Source organism: Rhipicephalus microplus, chromosome 8, assembly GCF_043290135.1.
Source record: "Rhipicephalus microplus isolate Deutch F79 chromosome 8, USDA_Rmic, whole genome shotgun sequence".
Classification (NCBI taxonomy): domain Eukaryota; kingdom Metazoa; phylum Arthropoda; class Arachnida; order Ixodida; family Ixodidae; genus Rhipicephalus; species Rhipicephalus microplus.
The window spans coordinates 98,536,889-98,561,136 of NC_134707.1; the positions used below are offsets into that span (position 1 = coordinate 98,536,889).

At 43.1% G+C, this 24,248-nt stretch overlaps 1 protein-coding gene across 3 annotated transcripts in view; it reads left to right on the forward strand.

The window, feature by feature from the left end:
* The window catches only part of LOC119163903 (dehydrodolichyl diphosphate synthase complex subunit DHDDS-like), a 31,588-nt gene that overhangs the window by 6,932 nt on the left and 408 nt on the right, over window positions 1-24,248 (forward strand). For 2 of the 3 annotated variants that reach the window (XM_075872407.1, XM_075872408.1), the window contains 4 exons: window positions 558-700; window positions 15,108-15,224; window positions 15,338-15,442; window positions 23,526-23,748. In XM_075872407.1, coding sequence (XP_075728522.1) covers window positions 606-700; window positions 15,108-15,224; window positions 15,338-15,442; window positions 23,526-23,748 — 540 coding nt within the window. In that variant the 5' untranslated portion in view covers window positions 558-605. The remainder of the gene's footprint in view (window positions 1-557; window positions 701-15,107; window positions 15,225-15,337; window positions 15,443-23,525; window positions 23,749-24,248) is intronic. The other variant, XM_075872409.1, reaches the window with a different exon arrangement.

Below are 24,248 nucleotides of genomic sequence, written 5' to 3' on the forward strand. Positions count from 1 at the left end.
ATGCAGTGTGGTCTAAAATAAAGTTGATAAGAGCCAGTACACTAATACTGGCGCCGAGGCCTTCGATAATATATGAAGGGTCCATATAAGAATGAAGTGCCCTCATGTAAATCCTATTTAACCAAAATTAAGGCTCAGCCAGAAATGCTGTTTTATAAGACGTCTAAGAATATTGTCAAGTACCATGAAAATTTTTCGTAAACGCGTGTTCTCCGAAACCTTTTCATCCTGACGTTGACATATACCCTCGTCTTAGTCACCATTTCATACAAGTGATTTGCGCATACCGTATATGATATTCCAGTACCACCAAGTGGTACAAAACGCTTGCCCGATTTATGTTGATTGTTGTTGTGTGTAACCTTCCCTATAAAAACTGAGATATTACAGCTGCGAAATTGAAGTTATGAGCTGCGTAATGAAATATGGTATTACGCGTCTATGTACAATCTGCAGGCCTGTAGTTCTGCTGCTTCGCATTCAGCACAATAATATTTTTTTACCTCTGGATTGTTCTGCTATCACCAATGGAGCTCATGTATAATTACTTTTGACAGACTTGGCCCTACATGGCAGCTCTCGGTGTTCCCGAGGTCACCTAAATCATGATCAGCACTCGTAACTTCAGCCACAATACCAGGGACCTCGCTACTGCAATTGATGAGATGATGAAATTCTTCGCCAGAACCCTTCAGTGCCTGTGAGCATTCCCACATTCGTCACATTATCGTGAATTTGTTGGTAAGGCAAGCATGACGTAGACGTTGATTGCTCTTATTGCGATATCAATCATATGGACATCCTCGGCGGGATTTCGCCGCTGGCGTCCACTGACATTTAGCGTATATGGATACATATCTATATATGAGTGCGTTGCTTTAGTCACTGAGCCAAGAAGAAGCAGTTTCTTCAACGCTTAAACGCAAGCTACTTATATGTACTACTTATTACTGGCGATGCTGATCTCGGTAGAAATATTGTCTTCTCTGCATTACCAGCGAGATGGCACAATGAGCGCGCTTCACCAAATCGTGTTGACGCGACGACGCGCGCTCATGCGCTGATCTCCCATGCGTACTTTGCCCCGCGGAGGAAACGGGGGTGGAGTGGGCGTTGATGCTCACGCGTGTACGTCCTTGTTTCGTGGTGGGGACAACCGTGCGCCTTAGGCTCTCCCCGGAATCAGGCTGCTGTAGTTACCGGGCGCACAAAGGTCACTGCACTCACTGCATAGTCTCCATTTTATGTCTGTTGGCGAAATGAGTACGCTTTGTAGACTCAGCAAAGTAACAACTTAAACATTTATTCGCGTACATCTGTACTAGTGAGTTAGTTTAGTGTGTCATTTGTGCATGAGCAATGCGGGGCACATTCATACCTGCTTGCCATTCTTCGCATGACATTCCAATACGTTGTTCTCGCATTCATTGCTCCGCCTTTGCGGGAAAGCTGTGGCTTTTTAGTATAGAGAGATTTTTTCCTTTGCTAGAAGTGCAGTTTCCTCCGACATCAAGATACTTTCTTTTTCTACGTATTTTGCAGTTCCTATAGTTTCTTTATTGCCCTGGTCTACATACTCAGTGTGGCCTTCACATCGCAGTTTTTTTATTTCTTTACTTGAATAATATTAACGTTGATGCTAATGCTAAACAGCCGTGACTGTTCTTAAGCATTTACTTTTTAGGCACCCTGCGTTGTCACTATGAGTTGAACCATAGCCACAAAATAACAACTCACTGTATCAGATTGGGGTCTACATTTTGCATTTTGAAGATTTGTAGTTATTTGTTCTTTGAGTCCTGACGGATATCTTTAGAGATAACTGATGCATGAATTATGATGCATGAATTATGGCGTCTTTGAACTTTAAAATGACAATGTTAGGTCTCATTGAGTACAAACTAGGCACCTCATATCTCTTGCGGGGCTAAACTCAGTGACTGTGGTTCCCTAGGGGAGGTCACTCTGAGGCACTTGCTTGAAACGTAACGTACAAAGGAAAATACAAAACTGAAGCGACAACTAACTTATTTTCTAATAATTAATTTCATTTCAAGACCTTTTGCGCCAATTACCTAAAGTTTTGTATTTACCCCCTAAGAGCCTGCTCAAGTGTGTATATTTGCGGCAGCCTTTCTGATCTGCCCTTTGTCAAAATGTAAAACCATTCCAGCGGCTAATCTGTGAAGTGCCTGGATTCTTTTCAGTGTCACCATGTCTCTACAGTTATTTCCACTGAAGAAGCGAAATGCGAAGTTTAAGGTATCTTGAGAATATATTATAAACTCATCAAAATAACAGAGCGTGAACATTTGCAAAGCGTTGCAAGTTTGCAGTTCCAAACATTCCTACACAATGAGAAGCAGAAGTATTGGTATCACCGGCATTTTGGCGTAAAAATCACGGAAAGCGTTTACGTATTGTGTAACTGCTTTTTTAGTGCAAAAGTTTTCGTGTAATACTCTTGAACACGAAGTTCTCTCAACCATGTATCCGTATGAGCGTACCGGCTAAGCGAATGGCCACGGCTCTTGGTGACAAATTAACACTGCGTCAGCATTCTTGAAAGCTGAACACCTAAAAAAAGCGCCATCAACTCTGATAGCCACACGATGACTGTCACTGCACACAATTGTTTTTAGAAAAGAACGTTTGAGAGCACTTCAGTGAAGTAGCGTGTGAGCGCAGTCACGTGGTTTTAATGAAAATTTTGCGGTTTCCAGTAGGCTGTTTTCTGTAAGACGTCTGTGTACCACCATCTTGGGCTCTTAAGCCAATGATTTTTTTCTTGTGTGTATTTCAACGTGCATTATTAAGGCCATAAGTGATAGCACAAGTTACATTCAAATAGGTTGCAAAATTTGGGGCGAAAAGTATGTCAGAAGCTAGGGCCATTGACATCTAGTACTATTAATATTTTTTGCCGTTTAACGTCCCAAAACTACCATATTATTATGAGAGATGCTGTAGTGCAGGGCTCAGGGGATTTCGACCACCTGGGCTTCTTTCACGTGCACGTAAATTTAAGCACGAAAGCCTCAAGAATTGAAGAGCACAAGCCTCAAATAGACAGTGCCTGCTATTTTCCGCGTGATCGGTGAGTAGATCTCCCAATTGTCTACCACGCTACAACTCGCATGTCTGCATTTGCATACGTTACAGTAATGTATTGGAGCAAGACAAAACATACCACGTGTACTGTACAGACACTTTTTGTGATTAATACCAGACCAGGTGCTCCATGTTTACAGTGTAGTAAAAGTGAGTTGTTGTGACCATGGAATATCGCTGACGTGTCACAATATTGGCGTAGCAAGGCTTCTTCATGGTGCTACAATAACTAGGTTTTCATCAAATTTTGCGCCTTAGGCAACAAAACGAAGTAACTTGTTTACGAGCTGTATACAGTCACGCCCAGTTTTGTTGTTGTTTTGCCGGAAGAGTTTCCTCCTCTTACAGATGGCGCTAAGCCGCATAACAAGCTGATGAGCCGCCATTTAATGATCTAATGAGTACCTATGGAAGCTTCGCAACCAGTTACATTTGCCTAAAATTGTGTGCAACAACCCAGTATAATACATACGTGTGCGTCTAGAGCAACACTTCTTTTTGTTGTTAAAGATCCAAAACATAAAAGTTATGAGCGTTATGTCGCGGCTCAAGTATAGAGAGATGTTAGGCGCATACATACGCATACATACAATAATCCGTAATGCCGGAAAAAAAGAATACGCAGCATGCACGTTGGCAGGAAAATAGAAATCACTGCCCGAGCACTCCGTACAAATGTTTCACTAATGAAAGCTCCAACGTGCGACCCCGGTGCTCAACTGTGGGTTCAACCCGATGTGGGACTGAATCCTTTCGCAATCATTAGTTCCGTGTTCGTTCTCCTTTACGAGGTTGGAGACACGTTTGGCTTCGGTTTACTACAGCATTTATTTAACATGTAGCACGTTCCACCTAGCGTGATCGAGGTCACGGAGGAGTGAAATTAGCGGTGAAATGCGTTTCGCATTGCGTTAATCACAATGGTTGTTGATGAACGACACACGGTCACAGACGACGCAGCCAAAACCAATGTGCCGCTGGAGAATGAAAGCGGATTTCACCCCGGTGAACGCGCTCCTGCAAGCATAACATTGATGCCGCAACGCCGCCTTGTTGAAAGCCTCTGACATCGCGAGCCAACTCGACGGGGGGGCTTCAGGAGGAACTATTGCGTGCGGGCTCAGCCCCATGGCTGCGACGACGTCACTCACAACACAGGCACTGGCGTGTGTGCTTGAGAACGATGCTGACATTGAAGAAAGTGATACAGCAGTCAATGGAGACCACTCATGACACCGCTGCTGAACGGAATTTCGTTTCCCAGCTTTCGCTGTAAAAACCGGATAAGTCGTTTTCCTGATTCCTCTACCCTGGATCAAAACGTACTTCGCCCTGAAGTATCCTATGAAAAAATATGGGCGAAATCTTCGTCATAGAAATCAACATAACAAAAAAGTGAAACCCGTCTTCATAGAAGTAGTGCTTTAGGAGTACAGAAGAGCTTGTACAATTTTTATTGGTGTTTTTCCGCTATAGCGTCGTCTGATGTGGTCACATTCACGTTGACGCCTAGTGGCACGTCTCGGTAATGACGACCACTATTCATAATTATGATTTAATCGATGTGGTAACTGAAATTTTTAACACATACCAAAACACAGCGTATCGTTAATCGTGCACAAAGACGACAGCAACAAGCACACACTGAACATGCGATATTAGTTATTGCAAGTCGATCAAGTGACATAATGCTCTGTTGCAATTCCGCCATCGGTTATTTCTTCAAGATACTTCCCTTGATATAACTCTTATCAGCTACGAATTCGTCAAGCTGCTTCTGGCGCAGAGCCATGAAACTGCTGAATACATCAACGTTTTCGCGTCGAAACAAGCGCCTAGTGGCATCACCACTGTCACCAAAAGTATTGTGTAGCCTCCTATGTAGGTCCTACATTAATAACCCAGGGCCCCTTTCAGCTCTCCACCCTACGATCGAGCGGAGTCGCTTGTCTGTATACGCACTGCAATTAGAACGTTCGGGCAATTGCCAAGAGGGCTGTGTATCGTCGTCGTACTTTACGTTCGCCAGTGTCATGTTGGTATTGGTGTCGCTTGGCTTCGCGAATTTTTCTTCGTCTGAACCATTAGAAGTATTGCATACTGTGTGAATTCAGCGTTTTGAAGACGACGAAGTGAGCGATGGAATTGGAAGTGATAGCTGCAACCTTAAGGGACCAGAAGAGAGTAGAGAGGGACGTATGTCAAGGAACAAACCGGGATTAAGGATATCATATTTGAAATAAAGAAGAAGTGAACAGGCTGGGCAGATAGCACGTAGGCAGGATGACTACTGGTGATTAAAGGTAACTGACTACCTTCTCAGAGAAGGCAAATGCACAAAGGAGAGAGAAAAAGTTGGGTGGCCTGATGAGATTAAAAAGTTCGCAGATGTGGAGTTTTGTTAGAAGGACTTCTTTCTCTCTGGGCTGTTGCACGAAAGTACGAAAGCCAATGTCACAGCCTCGTCAGTGCATTTCTTTGGGGCTCACGTGTGCTAACAGCAGCCCAGAGAGGCTATTGCAGCGCCAAGAACGCCTTGAGCAAAAAAGTATATAATGTAGCAACGGAAAGCACAAGACCGGGTTTATTGGCGGGTTATGGAGAGGCATTTGCCCTGTAGAAGTCGTATACAAGCTGATGATGATGATAACGCAACGTTTTAGTGGCTCATTGGTAAACCAAATTTAAATATTTGTTAGGTGCCTTACGGTGCTCTTAATTTTAAGACGAGCCAAAATATTCTTGAGATAAACTTTTATATCATGGTTTTGGATCTACTACAGTGTAATATTTTGGTAAATTCTGACAGTTCAGGATATATAAATTCTTCTTTAAAAACCACAGAAAATGGAATGACGCGGAGGTGATTAAACTTCACAAAGCGTGCGCAATTTTAACAATGAGTGAAATCCATAAAGACGCACCCAAGTGGATAAATTTGGGCTCATCTTCAAACAACCCAGCTGGCAAAAAAATTATTCCATAAGGCGTGCCTCACACTTAAGTCATATAAACTAAGGCAAAACACAATTTTTACGCTTTCTTGAGTGAATTTGTGGCAATATTGACTGACGGAAGCATCGCACACTGTAAGCTTGAAGAAAATACAGTTCTTTCACAAGATTACCGAGCCTTTCCCGTATGCCTCTCATGCAGATAACCGATGAAATTGTGTGCTGAACTGTTACCTTTTCATGCTTCTGTTAGAGTAAGCACAAACGCACCAATACCACGCCGTTTACCTCAAAGGGGTTAACTTATCATCTATGCCACGTTCATTTCGTAAGTAACTAAATAAAAATTGTGAATGCGTATACGTGGTTGTTTAGCTCACCGCCCAAAAATATCGCAATTTTTTCTTCTATTTTGAGTATCCGAGGCCCGGATTCAAGAATCAAATAATAAATTGAGTCACTCTACAGCAAGCCGTAGTTGGTGGGGCACGAGGTCAACACTTTCTAATAAAAATACAAGAAATGTAATACACTGCCAAAACACAGACAGTCACCCAGTGTGAACATCACTTTCCATGGTCGATTGCGTTTGTCTCAGAAGTGATAGCAACGTTCAGCGAGCTTCACACACACATTCGGCTAAGCGGGTCCAGTATATTCATGGGTAAGCAGCAGTGAAGGATGTTTGCGGCAAACAACACATTTTAAACGCTGACAATCGGCTGACATCACTCACAAGAAAGCGCCGCTGTGTTCATTTGCACGCCCACCGCTGGCTACCCATCCCCACTATAGCGTGAATATGGTGCTGCCAGCTGTAGCCTGATCTCTGCAGCTGTAGCCTGAGCAACTGGAGTCACCAACTATTTCACGAAGGAATTGAGGACGTGGTGTATAGGGGGGGGGGGGGGGAGGGCGTTTTGTTTTTCGCAGTATCTTCCAGGCAGATTCATTGTTTCTTTGTTGTTGCCGCATCTTTTTGTGGTTCAGCTGGGGAGCCACTCAACATTGATGATAAGATAATTGTGTATTGTGTACTGATCTGATTTCCTCTAGTCTCTAAAAGCTAGTCGCAGTACGAACGGCTAGAAACACTTTATTTTGAAGGCCTGTGAGAGTGCCAAAGTTTGAAGCGAACATCAAGGTACTTCATGAAGCTAGTCTTCCACCGTTACGTCTTCTCGCCTCTCGACGACTGCCGACACAGCTTTGAGAACTTAGCCAATTGAGGCCAGGACGAGCACTACTCAGTCGCCTTCGGCGACGCACGGAATCGGGAGCTTACGTAGCCCTCGACACCCTTCATTATCTTGGCATCAAATTCCCAAAACACAGACAACTTCGACAAGACCAAACTTGGTCACACGAGGATGTCGACGGTCAGGTGACGATTACACGGATGCACAGCAAGTTCTTCACACCCACAGCAGAAGTACGTTATTTGGTGCTTGAATGCAATGAAAGGAAGTAACCCAATCGTTTGAAAGTTTTCACCGATAGATTGGTTGACTTAGAACGCGGAGCAAGGGCTGCAGCGTTTGTGACCTGGTCTTCTGGTGCCCTGGGCAGTGCGACTCGAGTGCGTTGTTTCATCGACAGCATGAGAAAGCATGACATTTCAGGCAGCCCTGAAGAAACAGAAGTTTTGTAGGCAGCAACCAGTCATGCTGTTTTTGTACAGTAAGCCCGCTTTGCATCGGCTAAAACATGGATTGGCTTTAAATCAATGCACTCAAATTCCTAAAGACCTGTATGGCATTGGTCTAAACATAAAGTTTCAATGGATTACTTCACACGTGGGTATGAGGTGGCTGATAGACTTGCACGGAGTGCTTTGGAACTTATACCAACAAAGGAGGTTCCCAAAGACAATCAGTGCCTTTCACGAGATGCCGTGAACCAGCATTTCCGCTCGTTATCACTGACGCCTCACCAGCCATGTGTGACAAAAAGGCTATCAAGGGTTTCAAAGGCCAGCTTGCTTAGTCGCATCTGAACGTTATCAGCGCATGCATCAGCATGGCTACAGAGGTTTAGACTCTCCGCGACGTCAATGCGCTCAAATCCAAAAAAAAGTGTTGACCTAGAACAATGTTTGCTTAAGTATCATTAGCTTAACAATTACCGGCAAAATTTATTTCAGGAATTTCAATGTTTAGGCTCGCCACGTGACAGCGTGACTGATATTCTGTTCACGCGTTGCCACTGGATCTTCGGAAAGCAGGTGCCGCAACTTCTCTTGAATTTTTTGAATGCTACAGACTCCGCACGTGACTGGTGATGAGTGACAATTATGTTTGGTATATGGTGCAGTGAGATATAGGTACCGGTACAATACCGCACGGAGGGGACCGGTTTATGGAGGCTAACGTCACGCTACGCGCGACTTCTTAAGAGTCCGCCCATGCTTTGTTAAAAAAACTTCTTTGGGTTTGCGTGTGCTTAGTTGAAAAACAAGCAAACAAAACTGCTTTAGTTACAAATATGAAAGAGGACTCGGGGTGGGGCGATTGCCTAGATGTTATGCAAGGCTAGACTCACCGGCTACCTTACAACGTCCTAATCCTAATTATGGTACGTTGGATCGTGTCATCACAGGTCTGATAGTTCCTTTTGCTGGATGATGCTTTCTAAAAAGCGGTCAATTTGCACAAAAGTTCAGCTAAACTGGCCAAAACCACGCACCGCCATTGCTAGCCACCGCAACACAGCTTCGTACGAAATTCGTGCAAACTTCTTGTTAGGGTAGCGCACGTTTTGCGACGTGTGTTGTACAAGATAAAAAACTGAATAAATGTTCCGGAGAAATACGGAACCTTGAAAGCAACATTTTGGTCCAGAGAAGACACAGGGAAGACCCCGTGCAACTCGGCTAGTCCTAAGTAGTCACCACCAAGCCGAGATTGGCGGCTCGTTCATGGGCGCTATGCACGGCCAGGATTTGATCGCTGAGTTGGGGGCTGCGCAAGCGAGCTGCCCACCTGTCCTCGCGGACGCTGGAAGCGATGGCTTCAGATTATAAGAACACTTCGTTGAATGCTCCTAATGGCCTACAGGTGGGGAAGTCTTCAGTGAGATACGTTCAGGTCATATGACATGAAGAACCACAAGGTTAGGATACAGATGGTTTTGCAATAGTATAATGGTAACTGCCTGCGCCATGCAAAGTGGGGGACAGGGAATAGTCGCCAGCACATTGAAGTATTTAGTTATTTCGTTGGACGTGAGCAAGGGTTCCCAGCGAGGCAGCGGGACTGCGGAGGTGGCGCGGTGAGTCCTCACGGGGCCTCGTATGCGCCCTCATTAGGGTTAGAGCTAGAGCCCTCAGTGTACCCCAGGGGAGTGGAAAAGCAAGAGGGAGAATAGGGCGTAATACTCTTGATGCTTTGGAGAATGCGGAAGGTCTGAGGGGCACCATTCCTTTTTGATAAGTCCTTATAGTCGCCTTAGAGCCACTGTATATTGACTCTCTGCGACTATCAACAAAGCCAGTGCGATTGCCACTTGTTTGCCTCTCGCATGCTTCGATGTGCCGACCGGGGCGGAGCAAGTGAGCCTTGAATACTACATAAGTTCTTGTAGACCCGTGTTTTTTCTAGAAATGCTGTGTAACAGCCTGCTTCCATGTGTCCCAATCGTAAGTAGTAACTAGGCCAGTCGCGCACCGCTCTACAGAGATCCGTTAAAGCGTTTAACATAGAGAGCTCTTGCATCCACTTCGCAAGAGATTCTACGCATTATATCTGTATAAGCCATGCTGTCACGCTTCCTAGCAGCCGTATCACCAAAATAGTGTACCTTATGATGTTCAGCGTTTTGCTGCAATGATTGTGCAAGCTGCCATTGTGTCTCTACAATGATGTCAAGAAGATCGTTCAAAGCGACAGGGTGCGTTGCGTTGTCTCCATCGCCAACATGAGCGGTATCTGTGTGTCAAACGGTGAACATACCTAGCTCTGTGGTTGCGGCTAGAGGACGGCGCTCTAATTCCCTGCTTCTGCGCGATACAGGTTGGTTCCTTACTTATTGTTTTGTCTTGGAACTCCTTGCCGCTCCCACTGCTGCCAGCAGTTTTTGTAGTTTTTAGCGTTGTCTTTATTATACTCTTTTTTAGTGTTTTCTACTATTGCTGATGATTATTAGTGTTCTAAGCATTGCATCATGCCAACCACGGCCGAGCTTTCGAGGCAAATTGAGCTACTTCGTGCTGACCTTGCAGAAATGAAGAATAGCTTGCAAGTGCATAGCCAACTCTACGAGTCCGTTAAGAGCAGAAATGAAGAATTGTCCAAAGAAAACAAAGAACTCAGGGACGAGAGTAAACAACTATGTAATCGTCTGGCTGCCTTGGAGCAATACTCACGCTTAAACAATGTTGAGATAAAGGGTATCCCTGACACGAAAGGTGAAAACTGCCTTGCTATAATGCAGGCAATTGGTGAGAAAGTTGGGTGCCCCGTTGAGCCGACAGACATCGATGTCGTCCACCGTGTCCCGGCGAAAAATGGATCGAACATTATAGCGAGATTTTGCTCCAGGACAAAGAAAGCAGACTTTGCTTCCAAAGCACGGAAAGCACGAATCACGACGGGTGTCATTGGCTTTCGTAAAGAGACGGAAAAACCGGTGTTTGTTAACGATCACCTAACCCCAGAAAACAAGAGATTGTTTGCTCAGGCTTTGGAACTAAAAAAGGCGAAAAATTGGAAGCATCTATGGACAGATTCCTGCGTAATAAAGGCCAGAAAAAGTGATGACAGCCGCGTCTTTCGTATACGTGAAGCAGGCCATCTATCTGTCTTTCAGTAGATGGCTGCCTCTAAGATATCTGGAACAACCATGGATTCCTCTGTTTTGTCTTATCAGCAAACTAAAACATTTCTCAAGAATAAACCCCCAGCTTTATCATTGATTCATTTCAATGTCCGCAGCCTCAGAAAGCATCATAATGACCTCATACACTTCCTGACAGCAATCAATCACACGTTTTCAGTCATATGCCTCTCTGAGACATGGTTAACAAATAACGATGGTAATCTATATGGCATGTCGAACTATACCTCTGAGTACTGCAACCGCGATTCAGCCCGTGGTGGTGGTTCTGCGGTCTTTATTGATTCGTCATTGTCATATAGGCGTCGTCACGATCTTTCTTTTACTAACCTAAACTGTGAATCGGTCTGGCTTGAATTTGACCAAACGGTTTTTTCACTGAACGGCAGAAACACCATCATTGCATCAATCTACCGCTCTCCGTCTTCATCTATTGTTCATTTTTGCTCGCAACTTGAATCCCTTCTAAACCTTCTCGTTTTTGAAAACAAAAACGTCATCATATGCGGCGACATTAACATTAACATACTTGACCTTTACAGTCATTCATGCTCGGATTATGTTCGCGTTTTTCAAAGTTTTGGCTTCTCATCGTTAATCACAGCTCCTACTAGGTGCGATCCATCAGGCACGAATACACTGATTGACCACATTTTGTCCAGTTTGACAACGAGCGCCTCTGCGGCTGTAATAGACTATCAGTTTAGTGACCATTATCCTGTTTTTCTCAGAATAGAATCCGCTCTCTTGCCCCGTGCCACAAATCTTAAACAAGTCATGAAAGCGGTGTTTAACACAGAAACATTTGTTTCCTTGATTAACCAACTAGACTGGACTGATGTCACACAAAACGAATCTGCTGAGCAAGCCTACGACTCATTTTCTGCTCTAATAGCAAACTGCATAACACAGAGCACATCACATGTCCCTATTTCTTGGCGGTTTAAAGAGCGAAGAAACCCATGGATCACCAACGGATTATTGCACTCAATTTCAAAAAAAGATAAAATGCATAAGAAGCTTAAGGACCAACCATTTAACACAGTGCTACAAATTCGCTATAAAAAATATTCGAATACGCTTGGTGCAATTTTGAAACGTGCTAAACGTGACTATTTTCAAACACGCATATTGCTTAATGGAACTGATACTAAACGAAACTGGCAGCTAATTAAAAAGTTTCTGAACAAAACCGATTCCCATGCACGGTTAACGAAAATAAGTACTGCATCCTGCACATTCACTGAGCCAATTGACATTGCCAATGCTTTTAACGACCATTTTGCCAACACTGAAAACAATCAACACCGGCCATCACTTTCCCACTTATCGCGCTGTCCGCAATCTTTTTACTTATATCCTACTTCTAGCGCTGAAGTTCGCTCTGTCATATCATCGTTAAAAACAACCGGGGCGGGTTTAGACTCCATTCACCCTTCACGAGTTAAGCTGATAATCGACTATGTTTCACCTGTTCTTGCTAACATCATCAACAAAATGTTCAAGGATGGCACATTTCCAACCTCCCTAAAAAACGGCAAGATAACTCCCGTCTTCAAGAAAGGTGACCGTGAATGCATTAACAATTACCGTCCTATTTGCATTCTTCCTTTTTTTAGTAAAGTAATCGAAAAGATTTTGTACAAACGCCTCATGTCATATTTCAAAAAATTCGACTTGCTCTCTCCCCATCAGTTTGGTTTCCGTCCAGGTTTCTCAACCGAACTGGCGCTCATTAGTTTCACGGACAAAATCAAACTAGCCATTGATGACGGTTCACTATTTGGTGCAGTCTTTGTTGATCTTACTAAAGCTTTTGACACTATTAATCATTCCATTCTTTTTCACAAGCTCGCATCTTACGGCATTACAGGACCAGCCTTGAGCCTTATTAAGAATTACCTAAAAAACAGGTCGCAAGTTGTACAAATCGACGGTAGTGTTTCCTCTCCCAAGGTTACTAATACAGGAGTGCCTCAAGGATCTATTCTAGGCCCGCTGCTTTTTCTACTCTTCATCAACGATTTGCCCCTAACACTTCGCCATACTGACTGCTTGTTATATGCGGACGATACAACCATATATTCATCTCATAAAAGCATCGCCGTACTGTTACAAAATCTAAATGTTGACTTAAAAAATGTAAGTGATTGGTGCAGTCGTAACTGCCTGCACATTAACCCCACTAAAACTACATTTGTAATATTTCATTCTCCATTATCAAAAGTGCCACCCGTGGTGCTCACGATGGGGGACAATGAAATACCCGTTACTAACAGCGCCAGGTTTCTGGGTGTGACATTAGATGAGCACCTAAAATATAATATTCATGTTCATTCACTAATGCATAAAGTTTCTTTTGGCATACACGTAATCATTAAATCACGTAATTATTTCGAAAGGCCCATTATTCGTTCACTTTATCACTCTTTCATTCATAGCCATCTGTCTTACTGTGTATCATCTTGGGCTAATACTTACTTTTGTCACCTCGATTCCCTTCAACGCCTGCAAAACCAAGCTATACGACTAATGACCTTCAGTAATGTTTTTACCCCCTCTAAACCGCTATACCAAAATCTAAATATTTTGCCACTCTCAGAACTACTTAAACAAAAACTATCTCTATTTATTTTTCGGCTAAAGAGATGTGGCACCTCCATTCCGGCTTACTCAAATGAATTTTTTGTCAACACTAACATTACGAGGTTCTCTTCAAACGACAATCTACTTCTTCCCGCCGCTCGAACAAATTACGCGAAACTAACAGCCCTTTTTTCAGGCATATCCATTTGGAATTCGTTACCATACGAAATTAAATCAGCATCCTCTGTACATACATTTCAAAGCCTTCACAAAAAATACTGTCTCGGCAAATTATGTGGGCAGGCACACTAACTCAGGGATCTGCCATTTTTTTTTTTTTTTTTTCGCGCATGCTTGATTTGCTACCATTACCGCTGAATATTTTGCTATCATTTGCTGAATATTTTGCTATCATTTGCTGAATATTTGCTATTATTACCGATATGAATTAATCTTGCTTTTGTTTTGTAGCCGTAATTATTATAGCGTTTGGTATTCACTATTTTATATGCTGCTATTGTGTTAAAACTTACTATGTTCACTTTGTTTTGATGAATTCATGACGCCTGTGTCATGAAGATTTCCCTTATAACTGTGTTTTTATTTTCCAGCGTATATTACAGTCATAGACTTAAATACCATGCCAGTTTTTTTGTTGCTTTTTGTCTTTTTTTTTTTTTGTTCATTTCTTGCTTTTACTCTTCTTATGTAGCTCCTTTAGCTTTCCTGTAAATTTTATACATGTATTTTTTTTTTTTTTTGCTATCAGAGCACGCTTTTTTCATGCTGCCCACGTTATTCAACTTACACATGTTCTAGTATTAGGAGGTCCCCCCGTCAGTTCCTGAAACTATGGGACCTCCGAATGTATTACTTACTACTAAAGATGTTACATTGTATCCAAAGAAGCTGAATAAATTGATTGATTGATTGATTGATCTGTGGGTCCTTAGTGTCCCCCTACTGGCCGTTGATCTTTGTCTTGAGTGGTGCCGATGTTCAGGCCAGGCCATGAAGAAATGCCTGCAGCTTTTACTTGATGTCTCGAATTTCTCCTTCGCAGATCACTGTTCCTGATAGGTGCTTGATGTCGGCTGCGCCAAGTTATCAGTAAAGACGTAGCTGACTGAACGCTAATCTTGCGTTTTCAGGATTGTGCACATTTCAATAACAAAAAAATCTCTTGGTGTGTACGACAATTTGTGTCTATCTTCTCATCTTGATCGTTTGGTGTGGCTGCCTTGCCACGTGCGAAGTCTATGGGAATGCTCACACAATTATTAGGGCGATTAAGAAGCCAATCTTGTTGAAACTGTTGTCATAATAAAGTGCAACACCGGGGTCCTGATGGTGCGCTAATCACAAAGCACCTATGGCCAGCAGTGGAAGAACCCCAGTTTAACTTCAGCGCATTTCCTATTCATGTAAAAGTATGGCTCATGCACCGTGCCTTTCATATTTGTGTGGTGAGGATGGGATAGAAAATCTCTTTTTGTCGAGCCCTACTCACCAATCTGTGCTCGTTATTATTTGAGAGACATATAACGTGTGATTAAAGCAGCAACTGTAGCAAAAATATATGTTTTCTCAATTTACCAATTTTGAGCGTATACTGTCTTGCAGGAACATCTTCAGAAAAATACGCTTGAAGGTCACTGCAGTGGGTAACCTTGATCTACTTCCCATTGAGATGCGAGAGAAAATAGCACAGACTGAAATCGGCAGCGATGACGAAAGCCCGTAAGGAGGTTGCACCAATGTGTTCTTTCGAGAAGGCCATGTGGTTTGCAGTGTGGTGTTTAAGGGCATGTGAAATTTCTCCATCTCTTATATACCACTCTCTGTCTTTCTAGAGCAGCAAAACTTAGGCTCTGCGTAGCGTATAACACCAAGGTCGGATTGAAGAATATGGTGCTGGACTTAGTAAAGGCCGTTCAAGCGGGAGCCATTGAATCAGAGTAAGTACGCAAAATGTCTGAAGATGGGTATTAATTTACCATTAGCATCGTTTCGCCACAAGGGTGAAGGCATGCATGTTACAGCAACAAAGTAGAAAGTAACGCGAAGAGCAGCAAGCTATTGGAAAGTTCCAGCTCGTACCTCAAGCAGAAAGCGCTTAGGAATTCATTATACATGAAACGAGCACCAACTGACACTCTCAGAGCTCAACAGTGTGACAGTTGTTTGAGCTTGTCGTGTGCATACTTGTGCGCTCTTATTGGTGCGCCTTTCCTTCTGTTAGAAGAGAGCACTTTGTGTGTTGAAAAATGAGTACTTCTTCATGTGCGAGCAGCGTGCTCCTTTCGTAAACGCAGCCGCGGCAGCAAGAAAGTGTCCTTGGTGCTCTCCTCAATCACAAGCCTGAGGAGCGTGCGTGCAGGAGAGGTCATGCCCCCCGAAGGCCGTCGTTCATGGAAACGGGGAAGGGTACGACGTATAGAGGGCACCCAATGGAAATTCTGCGAGCCATGTCCCTACTGATGACGAAAACGCAATCAGGTTTCGGAGCTCGGAGGGCCACCAAACGGCATATGGTGTATATGAATAGCTTGCTCTTAGCTATCTTGGCGACGTACGCTTCGTGGTATAATGGATAGCGCCAGTCGCTGCGGAGTGAGAGGTCACTGCTTTGACGCCTAAGGGCGGAAATTGTTTGGCTCGTTTTATTCTTTGAAGTCTGATAGTAATATCTTGAAACGTCTTATTCATAAGGGGAAATACGTCAGCATGTCCGTGGTGAACCGCGGCATGACATACTTTAGTGTTAAAACAATAATCAACTCATGGTGACACACCATGACGTCATCATTACGGCACATATGGCAAAATCTTTGGGACGCCAACTTGACGTTCCTCAATGCGTTGCAAATGTTAAAATTTTGGTTGAACACAGATCTTTTGTAAAGCCACATGTTGGGCACAGTTTTTGTAGCTCCCGATCTGAAAGCTGTGCGCGTGCTGCTATATACCCTGATTCTCTGATAACTATAAATTAGTATGCAACACTTGTGATTGAAGGCTGATATATCTTTTTAAATCTTCATCTTGTCAATGCAAACGTGCCAGATAAGACCTTTTGCGCTATAAACTTTATAGATGTTTCGCTCTAATACCTTCAAAGGGGTGAAGATTTACTCCTCAGCCTTGTACAAACAACACATCATTTGGAAAGCAGACATGACTGTGAACTGCTCAGGCCAGTATTGCAGTCGTGCGCGCCGCGTAATGTCTACAAGAGAAGCGCATAGTTCAGGTTCTTTTAGGCACCTTCTTACGAAAAGCAAGCTGGTTCTTGCGCTTGTTAGTGGGCGCGCGCTTGTTCTCGTACGTCCCATTTCTGTTATCCGATGTCGCGGAAGGTCATTGGGGAACGGCCCCCATAAATCAAGAGCGGTGTTTGGTTAAGATGCGCCTGATCCCGCACACACTTCAAAAAATAGTTGTAATTAATTCAACAAGCTGAAATATGAAAAAGCCTTCGTGGCAAGTTAAAAAAAAAATGACTGACTTCCGTCGTCGTCTGCTGAACTCATTGCATCCGCAAACACTTGAGCGCAACACTAAAGGACCCCACTTCCTTTTTCAGGAGTGTTGACTCTTGTGCCCCTTTCATTCGATTAGTCTTAAATTTCGAGTAGGCTGAAATATTGAAAACTAGTGTTGGGCGTTGAGTTCTATTTCCACGGATATTGCGATGACTTTATGAGTGCGTGCATCGATCGAGTTGCAAGCAGGTTCTTTGTCAACGGGCCGGAGAGGCGCTCATTGTGAATCATGAGGATTGAAATTAAGCTGAAGGTTTTACAACTTCAATTGTTTTGACACAGATTGCACATTGTTTCTTAAGTTTTGCATAAGACACTTTTGTCCAAAGATTCAAAAATATACCAAAGTTGCTCTTATAAATTGCGGATTCGCCGACAAAGTAGAAATATTAAAACCGTAACTCCACTGTCATTTCGGAGTACTTCGTACATTTTTAGATTCATTTTCTCACAGCTATAGGAAAACTAACAACAAGATCTCTGGAAATATGCTTCAGAAGAGTTCGACACTATCACAGGACTACATTTAGTAATACCAATATTACGCATGGTATTATCACAGGACTACAAGTAACAATATTTATATTTTGCATAACTAGTACACTTATTTGCTATACTTCCTTCACTATTGAAATTCGGCCTTGTGAGTACTTATTAATGACTCTCGCAACCAATATTTCTATGCCAGCCAGTGCCATCTGCAAGCTTATGTTATTCCTTTTCAATTATTTACGTTATAGCTCAAGGCAAAGCTCCACATTAGGAATTGTGGTTGGCACTACGGCTACAAAGTCGATTTGAAATTATGCAAGCACCGGCTTAAAAAAAGCACTCCTCTAAATAGTGTCTGAACTCTCGTCACATTATATTATAAAACTTCGTATACCTTGAGGTTTAATGAACCTTGACCACGCTCGTATAGGGGTTGAAATTTACAACACACAAAAAACAGCATATCCACCGAGTGAATGATCATGAGTGGGGCGAAGGTCTGTCTGTCTGTCTGTCTGTCTGTCTGTCTGTCTGTCTGTCTGTCTGTCTGTCTGTCTGTCTGTCTGTCTGTCTGTTCGTTCATCCGCACCAGCTGAGGGAGTCATAGAACTAGACGTTCGCGTAGCAAGAGAGACAAGCATGTACAGAGCCACGGCTTAATTAGCTTCGCCCCTAAACCGAACGTTACAGAACGACGCGCTAAGAGCAACTGAAGTTTAAGTCAGCTTTCGCTTATTTCGCAATGTTGGTCAACGTATTTTGCTAGTTGCGCATCATCTTGTGACTTTATTTCTTATTTTTTGGTGTTGAAAATATTCTTCCGCAGTCTTGAGTATTACTACACATCAACTGGGGCACCTGTCCATTTTTGCATGCAGTTTGGTGAATAAACCTGGTTACACTTATTTTGTTTTAAAAAATGCTAAATTTTTGATTACCCATTCAACTTGAAAGGCGAATACAGTATAGTGCACAACATTCTGTGTCAATCCTAGTATTTGCGCAAGTGCCGTAAGATGAGCGAAAGGTTCCAGATGGTGTACAGGGAAGAGCATTCGAGTGTTCTCGAAATGCACTGTCTCGTACACAAGCAGGAAGTGAGCAGTTGTGGCTTTGTGAAAAGTCACTTCAGAAAATGATACAAAAAATACGTCCATTGAGTTTTCCGTATTCACCAAAATGAAGTTCTTGCCAGGGTCCCCTGCTTGACTCTTCTTATTGCCGACATTATAATAATACATTAAACAATTGTGAAGTTCAAAACCTACTAAGTTTTTCCTTGTGAATTTTCCACTTCATATACACAGGGCAATAAACCCAATTTAAAAAAGTATGCCAAATACTAGAAGTGTTATTCTTGTACAGAGTACAATCGATTTGGCTGTTTAAATGTGAGTGAATCTAGAAATAGTTCATAAAATGTGAATTATATAAAGATTCTACTTACAGTTACTCATTTGGACGCTAGCTTGCTGGTCAACAACAGCTGTTCTATTCAAGGCTGGAGTCTGAACGACCTAGTATTGATTCAAGGCGAAAAGATAGCATGTTTGCGTGGAGGACCAAGCGATACTTGAAGCAATACCAGCACTTTTACCTCGTCAGAAACTGTGCTGACAGCGACAATACTGTGCACAGGTAAGCACTATGATAACATGTGCAAAACAAAATAGCAAGAGGGAAGATGAAAGAACATTCAAGAGCTTCGTTCAACAGGATGAAATGACTCATATGAATGCCAATGAAAGAACATTGCACAACTAACGCATATTTTAGCTTTATTTTTTTCACTTTGCGCGCACAGGTGTCGACATGACGTGGCTTATTACCTCGCTCTTGCTGACTAGCAGGCAATGCAGCAGCAGCCCGAAGGTCAAAGGACATTTTTCTGCCCTTCCTTTTGTTCAGAGTGACCACTTCTTAGCAATCATGCATTGTTTTTAATATGAAAGATTTTCATGCCGGCGTCCAGCACTGCTCTGCTGTCGTATTTCCGGCATGGATATGCCATCGTAAATTGTATACGAACAAGAGCTTCGCCCCTACAAACGCGACAAAAAAGTTGTTTAGCGTGGCGTCGAACCAGTGACTTCTCGCTTCTCAGCACGCGGCGCAGGCTACTGGACTACAGCACGCACGTCGCTCGTCTATTCAACAGAAAGTCGTTTATATACAGCAGACACCGTTGGCTGTCCTGAGAGCTCTGAAATTTTAGCGGGTTTTTGTCATAAGTAGCGAGATGGCGCAAGGGTTGCAGGTTAGGCACGCGTGTCCTCTAAAGGTAAAAGCCCCCACGCAATCCTACGCGTTGAGATGCGTGCGCGCCGCCCTATGACGAGCTCAAAGCTTTTATTGGCACCGTGCAGTCTGGTTTTTCATTGTGATCACAGCGTCAGAATGCAATGCCAAGCGGAGAAAGAAAAACGCAATATTAGAATGGATTCAGTGAAATTGGAACGTAATGCCCGCGTCTCCTTGCCCACGTGAGCGGGCGGACTAGTGCAGGGACACACGTGGACTGCGTGCCCCTAACGGCCAACGTCAGTTACCTAAGGATGGGCTAGTGCCAGCAACGCAGCTCCCTTTGGTCAGCTGACAGTTTCAAACGGTGGTCTCCCACTCGCCCGCGCGCTTACATCAGAATTCAAGAGCGTTGTACATCTTGCGCTTCCACCTCAAGCTTGCTTTCAAGCTAAAGGGAGCAAGAAGGTCCCTTCGCTCGCTTCCGCGGCCACGTTTAGGAAAAGAACGCGCTGTTCACGCACTAAAAAAGAAGTGTGGAAGTCCTTCTCGTCGGTCCATGTGTATACTTGTGTTCGCTTTGTGAAGTTTTTGTGTTTGAGCGGCATGCTTCAAGTTTCAGCTGTGACAGTTTGTGCGTGCTCGTCTTGTGTGTGTTCATTTCGTGCGCGTTTTCTGCATAAGGCGCGTGCTGCAAGTTTCAAGATGCTCGCTTCGTTCTTCGCGTGACTTTGCAATTTGTTGCTGTAGCATTCATTTCTCGCGCTTGTGACGAAAGAAGGCACCGTAAACGCTCATCCACCTGCGTGTAGACACGTTTCAACTTTTTATTGACACGTGATTTTATTCGGTTCTCTGAGGCACAACACGTCTGCCCAACTTATTATCAAAAAGCGTATATGTAAATTTCGTACAAATCAGTCATACCATAAACTTGGAGGCGTTCTCTTTAAGTTATTTTTCTTTGGATAGAAGTATGACATAAGCGAAGTCATTGTGTAGTTCAAGGGCTGCCCAAAACCAATCTCAACTGTCTAAAGGGCACCCTCCGCAGCATTTCGTACGACGATGTATATATGTGGACTATGTAAGGAAATCCTTGATTAGAAGGTGTTGAGATGTTTATTTAGGCTTTGTGAGAGACGTGTTTGTTATGAGAACACTCTTTCTTTCCACAGCTTCATGCATGCCCGCCAGTACTGAAGGAAATGCAGGAAGTTTCGCGTATAATTAAAAAAATGAAAAGGAAACTTGAGAGAGGAGGTGAAACATGAGCGTTTGTTGGACTCGTTCACGCAAATGACATCATATCGTGAATATTTCTTCTCTCTCCCACCACTTGTTCACATAACTTCTGACTGAAGTACAAGGCAAGACGCAGAACCATACTACACCCACTACAGTACATTCTAAGAGAGTATAGTCCTGGCAAAGGTAGAATTAACCAATCTTAGCCCCTACAGCACCGAACTAGGTTATTTTTGTATTGCGGGGACCACGCAGATCTGTTTCCCACGGTCAGTGACAGCCGCCCATTCCCAAGTTGCGGATTTCATGTGTTCATATAAGGAATTAAACCTTTTTGTCTTATAGTACGTTAAATCTGTGCTCAGGGCGCTCACTTCTAAGGCATGTTGTCACGCCTGCTGCTGACGAACGTGAGCAATCGAGAACAAGCTGCGCTCTGAGGGCGTTTGCGTGCACACTTCCAAGCCAGTAGGCATACGACTAAGGATACGTAGTGAAGAAGACGACAGTACCAATCCAAAGATCTTGTGTGAGTGCATAGACCAGGGACGAAAAACATGCCCTGTGCGTCTTCATGCCCTGACGCACAGGGCATGAAGCAGAATACAAAACATTTATATACACAGCCAAAAGCAAAGCACACATCATTGAAGCGAGCTGACGCAATGTACTGGATGGGGCGCTACGAATGGCACTGGCACCTTCTTCTGAATGAAACAGTAGATGGGGCATGCGTCAGATAAATCAATCGCTATATCTCCAGCATTACTTTACCTTTTCAAATAGTTATTACGGCTACAATTTCCTGGCAGCCATCAGATTTATTTCAAGATGTTTAGAAATTATTACGTACACGCAATATTTTACAGAGGCCACAAAATATTGCTTTGCTTCGATCAGGCTTTCTCAGTGCTGCATGCAGTATACAGCTGGCCCCAACAGTCACACATAGTGGTCTGTCACGTTTACAATGCGGTGATCAAATGTGGAGAGACCACTGAGATGTGGCGATACATTGGTTGGCCATGCATGGCCTTCTAAGGTTTCACATCACGGTTTTAAAAGTTATCCAGCGACCTCGGCATTTAAATCTTAGTTGTGGCTTAAAGAAGGTCATCAAAAATAACTCGAGATGTCCGTCTTACGGCCGTACCCATTAAAATGACAAGAATAGTTATTTTTTGTGGGACAAATGGATATGAATGGCAATACTGTGGTAAGTTTACTAACAAAAGCTGTTGGGGGTGGCCAAAAGTATTAAATCTGTCTGAAGTGGGAATGGTTTTAAATATTTAGGACAGTCGTTAACGAGGCGTTCCTTGTATGGGCTAGATACTAAACGTAAGAAACTGCAGTATTCAACTCGAAATATCTAAAGGGAGACTGACCAAACTGCAACGACTTGCAGCCGAACTTTGAAGTTAGTCGAATGAAGAATGCAACTTAGTGTACCCGTGAATGGCGCATTGTTGCGGTGACTAAATTTGATTATCTCTATTCTCAACCACGGCGTTCTTTTTTTTCATCAATCAAGGGAACTTCCTTTTTTAGGAAAATAATAATAATACAAAGAATATTTGGACCGACAGCCTTACGGGCTCGTGGCTGTTTCATTAGAATGCTCACAAAGATTGTGCAGGCCAGCTTTGAAAGGAGACACCGAAACGGTCATATAAATACAGGTATTACACGTATATATATTTTCTTTTGCTAGGATACATACTTGGTAGGTTCCGACTAGCTTGTTTAACGTGGCACTCATTACAAAAAACACATGAAAATAAAACGAAACAGACATACACACAGGCTTACATATCAAACCTGTGTGTACAGAATAATATCTTGTGTGGCGAAAAAAAAACGACTTGCATGCTAGGCCTTTAAAATCTTTCTGAATTTTGCTTGTACTTGGAGTAGAATTCAAGTGAGTCCCGGTGACACTTCATGTTAACCTCTGGCTTTGAGCTTCTGTCTACGAAACCACTTCTGTATTTCGATATACTGGACCTCTATATCACTTCCTCTTTCTTATTCCAGCCAAGATGCGAGTTAGGCAGGACTCTTAAGATGACTATGGCTGCTCATGGTTTCAGACATTGCGAAAAATGTCACATAGTGTTCTTCAATTAGGTTTCGTAGGGTAATGCGAAACCACTTCTGTATTTTGTTATACTGGACCTTTATATCACTTCCTCTTTCTTATTCCGGCCAAGATGCGAGTAAGGCAGGACTCTTAAGATGACTATGGCTGCTCATGGTTTCAGGCATTGCAAAAAATGTCACATAGTGTTCTTCAAACAATTTTCGTAGGGTAATACAACTCGTGGAGCTGGTCTCAGTGTTATATGACAGCAAGAAATGTGAAAGGTCTCTAATGTGTGTATTGTATAAAGATGCGTTTGATTTGTTTCAACGTATGCCACATTGTCTGAGCTCTACGTCCAGGTTTCCATGTTTCACATAAATGAATAAGTGTTGATATTTTGTGTAACTTTCAAGGAGATCACTTTTGCAGCGACATAACTGCAGGTTTCTTGGCGGATTGGCTCGCTGTCAGTGAGGCTCCTGAAACTGAGCTGTCGTTTCGCAGCAGCGGCGAAATGCATTTCAGTGAATTCTTGGTGCTGCAGAGTGGCTACTCGTATATTCACATCGACCAACAGTTGTGGCCCGCCATCACATCCTGGAACTGGATTTGGGCAGTTCTGCAATTTCAACTTAAATGGCCGTACATCAAGGTTAGTGGATATTCTAAGCAGCGTCTCGTAGTTTTATTATCAAAACATTTCAAGCGTGCCATACGATGGACTGCGCATAAATGCGTCAAATTTGTTGAGGAGTTTCGGAAGGCCCTTAATTGCGTAGATTAACAAAATAATTTCTAATGCCTCCATTTGCGTTTGTCTTAGTGAAGAACTTTTTTTGTGTGTAACTCTATCACTAAATATTCTCAGTGCATTTATCTTTGACTTGAAAAACCAGGTCACTTCTTTTATGGTTCTATTTCTGTTGAGCGAAAAAAAATTGTAATTCACCAGTGACCCGGGAAAAGAGGAGCGTTGGACAACTCTTCAAGTATTATGGAGCTTTTATCATAAGCAAGTTATCATAAGCGACAGTACACAGTGCAATGATTCAAGTGCAGATACAATTTCACGCAGATAACTTTTTATTTAACGATGAAGTACGTGCTTTTCATTAGACATGGCTCGACTCGAATAGAAAATGATGTTCTGCA